This window comes from Condylura cristata, unplaced genomic scaffold (assembly GCF_000260355.1).
Source record: "Condylura cristata isolate star-nosed mole 26May11 unplaced genomic scaffold, ConCri1.0 scaffold00025, whole genome shotgun sequence".
Taxonomy (NCBI): Eukaryota; Metazoa; Chordata; class Mammalia; order Eulipotyphla; family Talpidae; genus Condylura; species Condylura cristata.
The window spans coordinates 7,378,697-7,391,643 of NW_004567126.1; the positions used below are offsets into that span (position 1 = coordinate 7,378,697).

Sequence of the window (12,947 nt, forward strand, 5' to 3'; positions counted from 1 at the left end):
CTGAGTCCCTGAAGCTCACCCAAGAGCACAAATAAATAAATCAAAAAAAAAAAAAAAAAGAACAAACATCTTCACTGCAGCCTCAGAATGCTGGTGTGAGGTGATTGTTTGTAGATGTTTCCATGACACTCATTTATTTCTTCTGCAAATACAACTGTATTGGGGGAGGGGATGAGGGAATGTTGGAGAGATAGGAAGAGCTTCCAGTTTCCTTATCTATGTTCTTCTATAGGAACGAGATGCCCATCTTCTTTTTACCATGGATTCCATCATCCCCAACCTCTCAAGTGCCCTCCCATCCCACCCTAAACCATCTTGGCTTCATGTAGCTGAAATGGGCTAGTACCCGGTTAGGTGGGGAGGGTAGGAATCTTGTGCCCCAGGAGGCAGCCTGTTTTAGAAGGGGGTAAAAAACTTTTACTGTTTTAACTGGAGATTAAGTAATGATGAGTAAGGATGACCAGCACTGGGGGTGGCAGTGTGAATGTACCCGTGTTCCAGAGGGGGTCTGTGACACTCGTGAGCCCAGCCCATGACTCATTCTAATTCTTACCGACTTTGAGAGGTCATTTTAGTCATTCCTCTGCCTTCAGGCAGGAAGGAGCTTCACTTCACATCACGTTTGGGTGGGAGGGGTTGCGTGGCCGAGGGAAAAGAGTCCGGGTGTGAAAAGGAGTGGGGGTGGGGAGGTAGCGCGTGACCTCTTTGAGATCTCTTGCGAAGGACGTTCCCAAGCTTTCCCAGCCTGCCCGTTCCTGGGTTTCCCCATCATTGAATCAGTGTCGTCCTCCGGGAACTGCTTTTTGCTGGATGGAAACCGGATGTTGGGTTCCCGGGGTGGGCGGGGGCGACATCCCCCTCAGACCTGTCAGGGGTAATTGAGACTCCCCAGGGTCCCGTTAGCAAGCCCGAGGTGCTACCCTTTCCTTCACCAGAAACTTGCCATGCAGAGTGAGCACAGACCAACACAGAGCCGAGTCGCTACAACGCCTTTTTCCTGGCAATGCGCATGATTCTGCGGCTCTGTGCTCGCCACACTTCAACGCACCTTGAAATGGGCTCGCCTCCTTCGCGTCGCGATGGGCAGACATTCGAGCCAATCGGCCCCCAGGCTGGTGGGTGACGCCCAATGGGCGGGTGGCAGGGGCGGTCCCGGAGGCCCGGCCTGGCTAGGCTTCACCTTGGAGCTGGCTGCGCTCCGCCTGGGCTAGTAGTGCAGGTGCCACTGAGCCGGGGGCCGGGGAGGCTGCGCGCCGAGCCGAGCGGAGCTGGGGAGGGATGGAGAGCGGGCCACCCGGGCTGCAGGAGCACCGGCGCGGGGCGTAGGCGGGCGCGAGCGGGCGTGAGTGGGCGCTCAGGCGCAAGAAGCGTACGGGCGCAGGAGCACTTTGCGATAGGATGAGGCTCTTGGCTGGCGCGCGGTAGTACTATGATTTGGTATGTGGCCACTTTGATAGCAAGTGTGATCAGCATCCGAGGTCTTGCGGCTCAAGGTGAGTTGAAGTGCAGCGTCCCTTCTCTGCCCCTCCCGGGGCTCCCAGCCCTATCTCCCCGCAGCGGGCTCTTTGCCCTACCGAGCGCCGCGCCTTTCCGCGGACGAGGCTCGGCTCGGGCCAGGCGCGCTCCGGGTACCGCCGGGAGGGTAAGGGGGGGCGCGGGCCGGTGGGGCGGGCCGGGAAGGAACCCGAGCTCACGGGCTGCCTGGCACTTGGGAAAAGGCGCCTTGGGATCGGGTCGAATGTGCTCACCTTCGCCCCTCGGGGCTCCACATCAGTGTGCCCAGCCGGATGCCCTTTGCCTGAGCCGCCACCTCCTCCCGGGTTGAGTCGGCGCCTTGCCTAACTCTGGCTGCGGGAGTTTGGGGGTCTTCGACAGGCTGCAGCACGCTCGAGCCCCGCTCAGCACCACCGCTCCGCGGAAAAACCCTTACAAGGGGAAGCGACCCTGAGCCGTGGGGCTCTTGGTACCCACGGTTCAGGGATGAAATTGTCGTCCCTGCGGTGCAGACCCTCCAGCTCTCGAAACCCTTGTCCATATATTAGGGCAGCGGAGGTCAGATTCTTTGGTTCCTCGGGGTGGGGGTGGGGAGGGGCCTCACGCCCCCCAAACGGGGAGAACTGGTTAAGCCCCGGGGTCCCCTCGGCAGGCTCCGAGGAGGGTCAGCTTTGGGCTGGTCCTGCCTGACGTCCACGCCTGTTTTAACCTGGGCCCGGGCCAGGCAAAAGTTCCCTGGGAGCGCGCTCCAGCAGGCCGACCCCACACTCCCATCCCCGCTGCTGGGGGGTTGGGTGGGGGGCGAGGGCGACTGGGCTGGGGTCGGGGGCGTCCTCATTGCTGCCTCACAGAGCTGGGAGAGGATTTTCTCCTTTGGTTTCCGAGACTGACCTGGGGAAGAGGCAAGAGAGAAGCCAATGAGTTGGGTGCTGAGTGCGCGAGCGCGCGGGCTTTTGCTTTGGAGACGGGCAAAGCGACCTGCAAGCCTCTGGGTGGCACCCCAGGCTCTCAGCCCTTGTATGGAAATAGGAGCGGAGCCTGGAGGGTGCCAGGACTCTGAGCTCACGGTTCTCAGCGCGCAGACACAACCCAGCTGCGGCAAGTCCACAGAGGAGGAGGAGGTGGCTGCGGGAAAGACCCGGTCGGTGGGTGGAAGTCAGCTAGGAGGACCTGCCTACCAGAAAACTACTCCCGGCTCCATGGAAAGGGGTTGGCAGGAGGTGCCTTCCACGGGAGGCCTTGTCACCTTTTCTGAGGCTTTGTAGGGGGAAGGGAAGGTGCTTTGAGAAAGTTTCTGGAATGGAATATGTCTCCCGTGCTGTTGGGGGTGGGGTGGTGTCTGTAAACACAACCAGAGGAGGGCTGAGGGAAGGGTGACTTGTTAAACGTTACCTTAACCTGGATGGTTTAAACCTCTCCAGCTGCCTGGTGGGATTCTGAGGTCGGGATGCACACAGAAGCTCATGGAACGGGACTGGCAGTTAGATCTGTCCCTGGCTGGAGCCTCCTACTTGCCTGAAATCCTTGTAGTTCTAATGCCCCCAGCTTCCTCCCCTCTGGTTTTTGGTATGTTCCTGCCATCGGACTGTTGCTGAAAGCACAAAAGGATGTGCTGGGATCTTTGAATAAAAAAGACACTGACGGGAGTCCCTGAAATAGGCAACAAACTCAGGAAGTCAGGGTGAAGGGGGCGGACTTTTTGCGATTTTGAGCACAAGATAAAGGCCAGTGGGTTTATATTGCAGCAACACATACAATGGCAAGACTGAAGGAAGGACTTCCCAAGATTGAAGGTTGTTGGGCATGAAGGTTATGCCTTCCTTCATTCTGGGTATGAAGAGGTCTGCTGTCTGATGACTTGACGTGCCTGCCACCCTCTTTTGGTTTTGGGGTCTTTGTAGTATAACGAGGTTCTACATATGATGAAAGAGCACTTATGTCTAGAGTCAAATGCCTTGGATTCAAATTCTGACTGTCACTTTCTGGCTTTGTGACCTTGGACACATTGTTTAACCTCTCTAAATGTCACTGGCATCAATGGAACATGGCCTATGAGCTTACAGGATTTTTTGTGAACATAAAATCCTATAAAGAATTGAGTGGCTACCTGTTACATTGTAAATGCTCAATAAATATTATTATTATCATTATTATTGTTATTTCAATATCTGGGGTTTCAGGCCCTTTTTCACTTTCTTGCCCTTGGGCTATTTAGGGTAGGAGAAACTGTGAGGGAAGTTGAGAAAGCTGACTCAGCCTGGAACCAAGCCCCCTTTCATGACTGACCTTGTCTGGGGAGAGCCTCTAATACCTCTGTCTCCCAGGGAGATGTGCAGAGTGCAGGCCTGGGGCTTGCTTGGAAATCCTTTGAAAGATCTGCATAACTGGAGTTTCATCAGTGGCCAGAGGCTTGTGGGTAGGACGCAGAGCAGCCCAGCAGCCAGCAGCTTATAGCATCCCAGCCTCTGGAGAGAGGAGGAGGGGGCTGCTGGGAGAGAAACACCCCTCAGTACTCATATGCTGGCTCCCTGTGAGAGCTCAGCTGTTCTCCCCCTGAACTGACAGAGGTGACTTCTGGGAGATTCCTGAGGGGGAAGGGCCTTGAGATGCCTCTCTTAAGGTTTGCCTGAGGCAGGGTCTGCTCCAGCCTGGGCTGAAAGGGGATTGACCCCTTGTTAGTGCTGGGTTGGGGCAGAAAAAAGAATGGATTCTCTCTTTTAACTTTAAGCATGTGTGTCTGGGAGGTGGCTTGAATCCATGGCGAGAGGACCAGAGGTGAAGCAGTTTGGAGTCTCGGCATCCCAGATATGCTGAGCAAGGTAGGGGGAGGACTGTGGGCCCTGCTGGACTGACTCTGAGGCTTTGATTGTGAAGGGTAAGTCTGGGCTTTTCTTCCCAAGGCTGCCTCTTCCTGTCTACCCTAGATCCTGTGGTTGGATTATCCCTGAGTACAAAATCCCCAGATCCTGCTGGTAGATGGGCCAGTCCCCTCTACTCTCTGCTGGCTGTGACCTTTCCTCCATTCCTTTGGTAAAGAAGATCTGAGGGGTTCAGAACCAGACAGAGACTGCTACCTAGGTTCAGGAAGGGGCTGAGCAGTGTGTAAGTGTGTTCATTCGCCACACACGTGCTGGAAGAAGGGGTGTGTCTAGTGTGGCATCCTGGGGCAAGCTGGGGAGCGACGTGTTGGAAAGGGCACAAGAGAGAGGCCGCAGGAGGCGTCATCTTCCGCGGCTGGCCTGAAGCCCAGCGTCTGCTAGTCTTGAACTTGTCAGGCCCCAGAACTGGTGGGTTTCATGATTACAGCTCTGAGGCAGAAAACCAGGCTCTGGTTACCCTAGGAGCAGAGGCCTGCCCAGCTGGGGAATGCAGCAACCCAGTGGCTCTCTCTGGCCCTCCTTTTCCTGGCATGCTTTTTCCTGGTGCCCAGCCCCTAACCAGGGTGCAGTCCTCATAGCCTGCCTGCTGCCGCTACTTCTCCCACACCTGCTGGGTGCTGGCACTCTGTCCCAGTCTTCCTGGTACTGTGCCAGGGAAGTGAGGGCAGGGATGTGAGCCTTTAAGAGTAGGTCTGAGACTGAAGGCACTTCTCCGTGAAAGTCTTCTCCCTCCCCCACACATCCTGATGCCTTCTCAGGCCTGGAACTAGGATCTCAGGGGAGCGCTCCTCTCTGCTCCCTAAGATGGGTTAAGCAGCTTGTGTGAAGAGTGGATCTGAATTGTGAGGAGAGCTGTCATTGGTGCAAGCTGTGTGAGCACTTGCCGGCGTGTCTGTATGCATGCCCATGTCTGTGTGTGCACATCTGTATGCATGCCTATGTCTCTGTGTGCTTGCATGTGTGGTCATGTTAGCCCACATGTGCATGTGCGTGCATGCCTTTATGTGTGTGTGTGCATGGGATGTCTGTTATGGTGCCTGTGTCTTCACACCTGTGTGTGTTTTGTGTGTGCACCTGTGAGATGGAGCAGGGTGGGGTAGTTAGGCTCCAGGCATGAGGTGGGGAGCTGCAGCCCTCCCAGGGCTGTGGAGCACAATGTGACCCCACTTGGAGTGAATGCTCCCCTTGCTTTCCTCGTCTCCTGCTTGAGCCTGAGTTTAGGCATCCCAGAAGTTTCCAAAGTTGTAAACTTAGCCTAGGGTTGGATTGAGAGATACTTGAGTTCCCAGAGAGAAAGCTTAAATGGGGGCCAAACACAGGCAGAGGTCCCGGGGTTGCTGAAAATCTGGGTCTTGTTCAGGGGGGCAGTGGCATTGGGGAACCTAACATACCGTAGTGGAGAAGGCGTGGCTCTGGGGAGACAGGGGAGAGGGTGGGGTGAGCAGAGGCAGCTTGGAGCTTGGTCCCCTCAGGGGCACTCTTCACGGGAGCAAGCCCATCCGCCTGAGGCAGCTGACCTATTTTTCTTAGGACTCTTCCTGCTTTTCTGTTCTCTCTGGCATGAATAAGCCAGAGACTGGTGAGCAGAGATGGGGCTTCGATGGGGTTCTAGAGAACAATTCCCCCAAGGCTTTGAGGGGGTCCCAGCAGCCTCACTGTCCTGAGGAGAGAGGGGACTGGGGTTAGGCCCTCTCCACCTGACCTCCCCATCTCCCTTACCTCCTGCCTGGTCATGGGGCCCACTGAGAAGGCCTGTGGCAGGTACTGGCACACAGGCTGGGCTTCAGAATGGCGAGGTGACAACTGTCCTCATCTCTTGGCTCCAGTGTAGGGCATGCTGACCCTTTGCTGTGAGTGAATATGGGGGCTTCCATTTCCCATGAATGAGCCACCCTCCCCCCTGCCAACTGGTGTGGCCTTGTGTCAGTAGGGCACTGGCCTTACCTGGCCAGCTGGCATGCTTGCTCCTCACATACATGCTCTAGACACCATACCCGAGAACTTGCATGCCCATGCAGGGGGCAGGTGTCCTCCACTCAGGTGGTGGAGAGGTGGGAAGGGCTGTGACTTGGCCTTTCTGCTGAGGCGCCACTGACGGAACAGAGTGGAGGTTGAATTACTGCCTACTTCCTGTCAGGGACTCGTGAGGAAAGGACTCTGGGAAATACAATCTAGCCTAGAGCAAATTAAGTAAAGAGCAAATTGGTAAAAACATTGTTGCCTTGTGGGCTGCTGGTGGAGCTGGTGGAGAGGGGTGGGGGGAAAGACCCCCACAGGAAGAAGGGGGCTTGCTGTTCCTGCCCCTCTCTACCTAGGGCCATTCTGTACTACAGATGTGAAGATTACCTGGCTAGGGTCAGTCTAGGATCACCTGACCTCTGACCTTGAGTGGTTTGATGGGGATGGGGGTCAGAAGGACTGTGAGGGGGCTGGTGGGGAGACCATAGAAAAGTCAGGGCCTTCTCTTTGGACCTTCCTAGGCTGGGGGTGAAGGGCCTTTGCTGGAGGCAGGTTGGTGTTCCTGTGACCTCTAGCCCACCTGCCTTCTGTGAAGGTCAACAAGGACATAGCTCTCTCCATCTTGGACTGGAGGGTGGGCTTTAGCTTTGCTTTGGGGAACAAGGATTCTGTCTCCTGTCTTTCCCATGCCAACCCTCTGGGTGTGCACCTCCGTGGGAGGCTCTGTGGGATTCCCTGGAACCTCCTGGCTTCTCAGGGAGGGGAGATTGGGGGAACTATGGGGGGCTGGGCCGTTTTTGGACTCAGCAGGGATTATTTTTAGGCTAGCAGATGGAGGTGGTGGTGGCTGTCGCTGGTATTATTAGACAACAGGCCTGTGGTTTGGGAGGAGGAGGAAGGGAGGGAGGAGGAAGATGAGGCTCCAGTGAGGACTGGCATTCATGAGTGATGGGGGCTGCTGCTCACCCTGTGGCCAGTCCTCCCATCTTAGGGCCGCCGCCAGACCTGGGCAGACTTCTGGGTCTCAGGCAGAATGGCACTGTCAGAACCACCAGCACCAGAGCTGGCCAGCACCTTCTGAGATAGGCCCAGCCTGATCCTTCTTGGTCCTGGGTTGCAGGGGTCTGTCTGCCTGTCAGAGTCATCCAGAGTGTATGGTGGGTCAGGGCTGGGCTCTAACTCAGGGCCTGGGAAAGGGGAGGGGGTGCAGCTGGGGGAGCCCAGGGTGGGGCAGGAGGAATGAATTGCTGGAACCAGGCACCCATACATGCTACCTAAGGCACGTGGCCAAGCCAGGTAGTCTTGCAATTTGCACATTTGTAAAACAGAGATGGCAGTGCTTCTGCCAAGTGGGTGTTGTGGGCATTGAATGAAGCTTGCATCAGGTCTGTGGCACCAAGGCTGCACACAGTAGGTGTCAGAGAGACCGGGTCTGTCTGGGGCTCTCCCTGCCCAGCTCTTGGCTGGTGTTTAATGTCTTTCCCATTCTTGGGGCGCTTCCTGCCCTGGCCCTGCCTGGGTGGAAGAACTCCAGGTTGCGCAAGCGGGACATGGGGCCATGCCAGAATGGATACTCGTGGTTCCATACCCACAGGAGGTCACTGGCAGCCTGGACTCAGCTGCCTGCTGGGCACCACCTGGCCCAGAGAGCAGAAGATCTGTACCCTATGGGTTTCCCAAAAGGTCAGCCAGACAACAGGGGCCACCCCCTCCTTTTACCTTCCTGCCTTCTCTTCCTTGCTGGGGTAGAACAATGCCGAAGTGGGCTGGGCAGATTCCCAAGATTCAGGGGACTACTGATTCCTGTGTTCTCTAAAGTGAAATCCAGGGTGCCCCTGGCCCTTCTGTCTGCATCCTTGCAAATGCTGCTTTCCTTCTGAGGCCAGGACCTTGTCCCAGTGGGCTGCTGCAGGCTTCTATGAGGGTTCTAAGGGTCTCCTTGCTGCTCATAGCCCCTCCCCAACCCTCCCCCTTATGACTCACCCTCTGCTTCTCCCTCCCAACCCCTTGCTTCCTGTTCTGTTGGAAGCCAGCTTTGCAGGAAGAAGCCCACCATGTCCTGAGCCAATTGCCTCAGCTCTGACCCCTCCTGCTGGGCTCTTGCAAGGCCTGTGTCCCTAGGTCCAGAGCTTGAGTGCTCTGTGCCCCTCTGGATTCTCTCTGTCCCTGGACTGGGCTCTGCATGTCTCCAAGTAAACACTAGACCCTCTTTCCTTGCTGCCTGAATCTTTCACTCTTAGACTTGGCCTTGGTGACTTCCTAAGTTTGAGATTATCTGTCATCCCCCATCAAGCGCCTTTCCCGTTTACTGCCAGCCTCTTTTTAATGGAGCTTTTCTGGAGAAAGTGTTTCATTAGACATGCTTTGGCTCAGAAAGGATCACGCTTAGGGAGAAATGCCTGTGGGTGATAGAGTGAGAGAACATGGTGTATCTGTGTGTGTGTTGATGAAAAGGGGAAGAAAGCGGATCGATATTTCAGGATTTGGAACCCAAGAGGAATTGGTCTGTGTTTCAAGGCTGGGATGTGGGATCTTACCCCTCCGCCTCGTTTTACCTTGCTTGTCCTCTTTGGGATGACTATCTCACCATCCCTCCTAGCCTGCTCTTCCTGGGTTGAAAGGGTCCCATGTAGGGTTGACTGGGGTTCTGGACCCTGAGCCCAGGGACTCGCTAGGGGTGGGGGAGGGGCCAGTGAAGGAAGGTGTGAAAGAGGCTGATCATTGTCATGCAGTGAGAATGAGACAGTGTCAGGTGCAAACGAGCAGCCAGCACTGTGGGAACCCATGGAGGAGGGCCCCCCACAACCCCCCTAGCACTTAACTGTCAGAGGCAGGCAATCAGCAGTCTGTTGTATGGCATTTCTTGCTCCTGCCTGAGGCTCTAGGGCCAAAGTCCAGGGAAGGAGCCACCTTTCATGGACAGCTCCTCTCACTCCAGGTGACCTAACCTGGTCTGTTCCTCTGGGAATGACTCCATCCTCTTCCCCCAGGCGTCTGTATTTCCTCTTTTCTTCTCCTTGAAAGTCTGTGCTGCACACACGCACATTGCATGTACACACACACGCACACTCTCACCAAGGTGTGCACAAGCTCAACATGCACACACTCTGATCTTTTGCCAAGAGCAACACATGTACGCACACATGCCTACACATCCTCCTGCTAAGAGTGACATGTGCACACATGCACACACGAGTGCTTCCCTGCTCATTTGCTCATTCAGTATCCGCTGTGTGTGCCCATTTCTCCTGGGTCCAGGATGAGCCTTTGTGCTCTTGGATGCTGGGAGGCAAACTCTGTCCCCATCTGGGTGCCCCTAGGGTGAAGGGGGAGGTGCCTGCCGCAGCTGGGCTCTCTCCCCGCTTTCCCTGAGGGACTAGGATTCAAACTTAGCCTGAAGCAGGGTTGAGGGGTGGGGGCCAGGAAACCTGCTGCGGCTCTGGCAGGTGAGCGCAGCACTCTGCTCTGCTCCAAAAATACTCTGTGATCTTAGCTCTTTCTCTAGAAAACAGTGATGTCACCAGGAGCCAATCAGCTTCTGGAAGGGCTTGCCTCCTCCTCCTTCCGCAACTTGCAGGGGAAGAGAGGGAGAGGGGGAGGGGGAGAGAGAAAGAGAAGCACAGGGACTCACAGACAACATGCAGACAGACATGAGAGGGATGTTTGTATGACACGGGGCACAAGCACACAGAGGTCCCTCCACACACAACAGGCAGAACCCCTTCCCCTTGCACAGGCTGACAAATTCACATTCCCCAACACATACACCACACACACACACACACACACACACCCCTCTGACAGAGACATAGAAACAAGGAGAGAGATGGGAAGTAAAATCTCCCATATACAGTGGAGTGTAAAGAGGACGAGGCAGAGATATGGAGACTTGAGAGGCTCAGAGACTCAGAGTGACAGAAAAGGAACAGGAGGGAAACGCAGGAGAAAGGGGAAAACAGAACCAGGGGCACATGAGAGACAGATGTATAGAAGGAACCAGAGATATGAGAGATGGAGATCAGACACGGAAACAGGCAGGGTATAGAGGGGCAGAGATGCAGTAAGAGTCAGACCTAGAGGCACCCCGGACAGACCCACTGACAGGTGCTTCCTCCCCTGCCTCCTTTGTGGTGGGAGAGCTGACGCCCCCTGGCGGTGAGCCTTGGTGGCGCAGTTGCTGTCCACGGTGCTGCCTGAAGGGCCTGGCAGGGCCTGGGATGGGAGGGATGGGCTGGGGAAAGCTGTATCTAGCCTGGGGTGTGTTGTGTAGTGCAAGAGGGGCAGGAGGGGGCGACTTCCCTTTCATTGGCAGATAAGCTGGACAAGATGCTTTGTGGGAACGGAGGCCAGGTGTGGGAGAGGATTGTCTGACCTGAGGAGGGGCTGCATTTCTGTCTAGAGCTGCCCTCTCTCCTGCTCCCTGCCCTCCCCCCCACCCCCTCCGGACCTGGGCTGCTGAGGCACCAGGAGTGAGGAGCCTGAAGTTATGTCTGGGTTAACTTCCTAGCATCTGCCAGTTTGTGTCTGGGGGCAGGGTTGGGTCTCTCCTGGTCTCCCCTTCTCTCCTTCCCTGCCAGGGATCTGCTGCCTCCCTTCTAACTATGTGGTTTGTCCTCTGCCAGAGGTGGAATGGTTTCTCTTAGCTCTAAAGTTCCCCTCTTCTGTCCCCAGCGCCCTGCCATCCTATGGTGCCGGTCTGGGGCTTCTCAGTCTGTAGATTTGGGGGAGAAATCAGAAAGCTGGGGCTCTTCCTGCTCCCTCCCCACCCCCCACCCTGTAGTGAGCTTGAAGACAGAGGGAGGAGGGGCCTGGAGAGGCCAGCTCAGGCCTGTGGGCTTTTCCTTCTGGTGCTGCCATGAGCAGCCTCAGCTCGCTTGTCAGGGATTCCCTGCTCCTGTGTGGAGTACTCTTGTTTTGTGCTGTGAGCATCAGGCTGAGCTGGGGGTGGGGCAGAGGAGGCCACTGGCTCTGTGGCTCCTCCCAGGCAGGAAGGGAGCCATGTTTCCCCTGGCTACAGCACTGGCCACGGGTCCCCACCGTGGAGGCACCGACCTTCCTTCTCACTGACCAGAATTCTTAGTCCCTGGGCTGCAGTTCCCAGGGGAGGGCATAGTTATGGCTCTGCACGGGATTGGTGTGTAGCGCTCCAGAGGATGCCTTTCCTTTCTCCTCCTCCTCTTTTACTTTCTCTGTCTTCTTCCTCTTCCTTCTCAGGTTCCTGGATATGAGAGGCCAAGGGCCTTAGAGGATGTGAGCAGCGAAGGAGGGGTGTTGTATGCACTGGGGACCCTCTGAGAAGTGAAGGGGAGGGCCAGAGGAGGGCAGGGGCTACCTCCGGGGCTTCTCGGGCAGGACCTCCTGCCGCCTTCTCTTCTGCCTTCCCATGTTGCTCTCCTGTTAGGTGCCCACGGCCTGCGAGAGGAGCCCGAGTTTGTGACGGCGAGAGCTGGCGAGGGCGTGGTGCTGCGATGCGACGTGATCCACCCGGTGACGGGGCAGCCCCCGCCTTATGTTGTAGAGTGGTTCAAATTTGGGGTGCCCATCCCTATCTTCATCAAGTTTGGCTACTATCCCCCCCATGTGGACCCAGAGTATGCAGGTAAGGTCGGGGCCAGTGGGGGTTCCCCGGCAACCCCCTTTCCTCTCCTTGCTTTCAGCATCGCTGCCTCTTCCATCTGGGCCCTCCTGCTCCAGTGGCCACATGTCACGTGGTCACATTCTTTCCACCTTCATCTCTGTTGTCTCTTCTCACTGGTCTGTTGTGTCTCCTCACGCCATGGTGTCTGAGTCTCTGCTCCATTCCTTTGAGCTCTGTTAGGCTTTAATTAAGTGGTGGGAGGAGCGGGAAGAGTAAGTAGTGACGTAGGCATGCAGGCTTCCTGAACAGCACATCCAGGGATGCATAAGGCAGAGGCAGGAGTCAGGGATACAGAGTGAGTTTGGGCAGGAGGGCAGTTCTTTGCTGAGTCAGAGCGGCCACCCTGGGCCAGGCTGCCGGCAGCTGCTGGAAGGTTTGTTCTGTCTGGCTTCGCCCACTCCCTCCCTCTGACTCTGAAGTAGGGGCCTCATCCCATCCCTCTCAGCTGTCTGTGCCGCTGCCGTGTGCCTGCTTTCTGCTTCCACCATTGCCCCAGCCTCCTTCTTCCTGGCCCCTTGGTGTCTTGCTCTGCAGCTACTCCTGCCAGCAGAGGTCTCACTGTGAGTCACTGCCAGTGCCTGCCCGCCAGGATGCCAGGGAAGAAGGCCAGGGGCAGGGAGGGTGTGCATGAGTGTGCCTGTGAGTGTGCATGCATGAGCATGTGCATGCGTGAGTGTGCAACTGAGAGGATGTGGAGGTGTGTGCATGTGTGCACACGAGTGCAGTATCGTTGCACATGTGTGAGTATGCACATAAGTGTGAACGCGCACATGGGTGTGTGCATGTGAACGTGCATGTGAGAGCATGTGTGGGTGTGTACATGTGGGTGCACATGAGTTCAGTATAGCTGCACATGTGTGAGTGTGCACATAAGTGTGAATGTGTGTGGGTGTGGGTGCGTTTGAATGTGCAAGTGAGAACATGTGGAGGTGCGTGCATGTGTGTGCACACGACTGTAGTATAGTTGCACATGTGTG

General features: G+C 56.2%; 1 protein-coding gene across 1 annotated transcript in view; it reads left to right on the top strand.

Moving 5' to 3' along the window:
* The first annotated feature begins 1,387 nt into the window (after window positions 1-1,387).
* Window positions 1,388-12,947, top strand: part of IGSF9B (immunoglobulin superfamily, member 9B) — a 51,098-nt gene continuing 39,538 nt past the window's right edge. Inside the window, exons 1-2 of the mRNA XM_004689083.2 lie at window positions 1,388-1,493; window positions 11,734-11,931. Coding sequence (XP_004689140.2) covers window positions 1,430-1,493; window positions 11,734-11,931 — 262 coding nt within the window. The 5' untranslated portion in view covers window positions 1,388-1,429. The remainder of the gene's footprint in view (window positions 1,494-11,733; window positions 11,932-12,947) is intronic.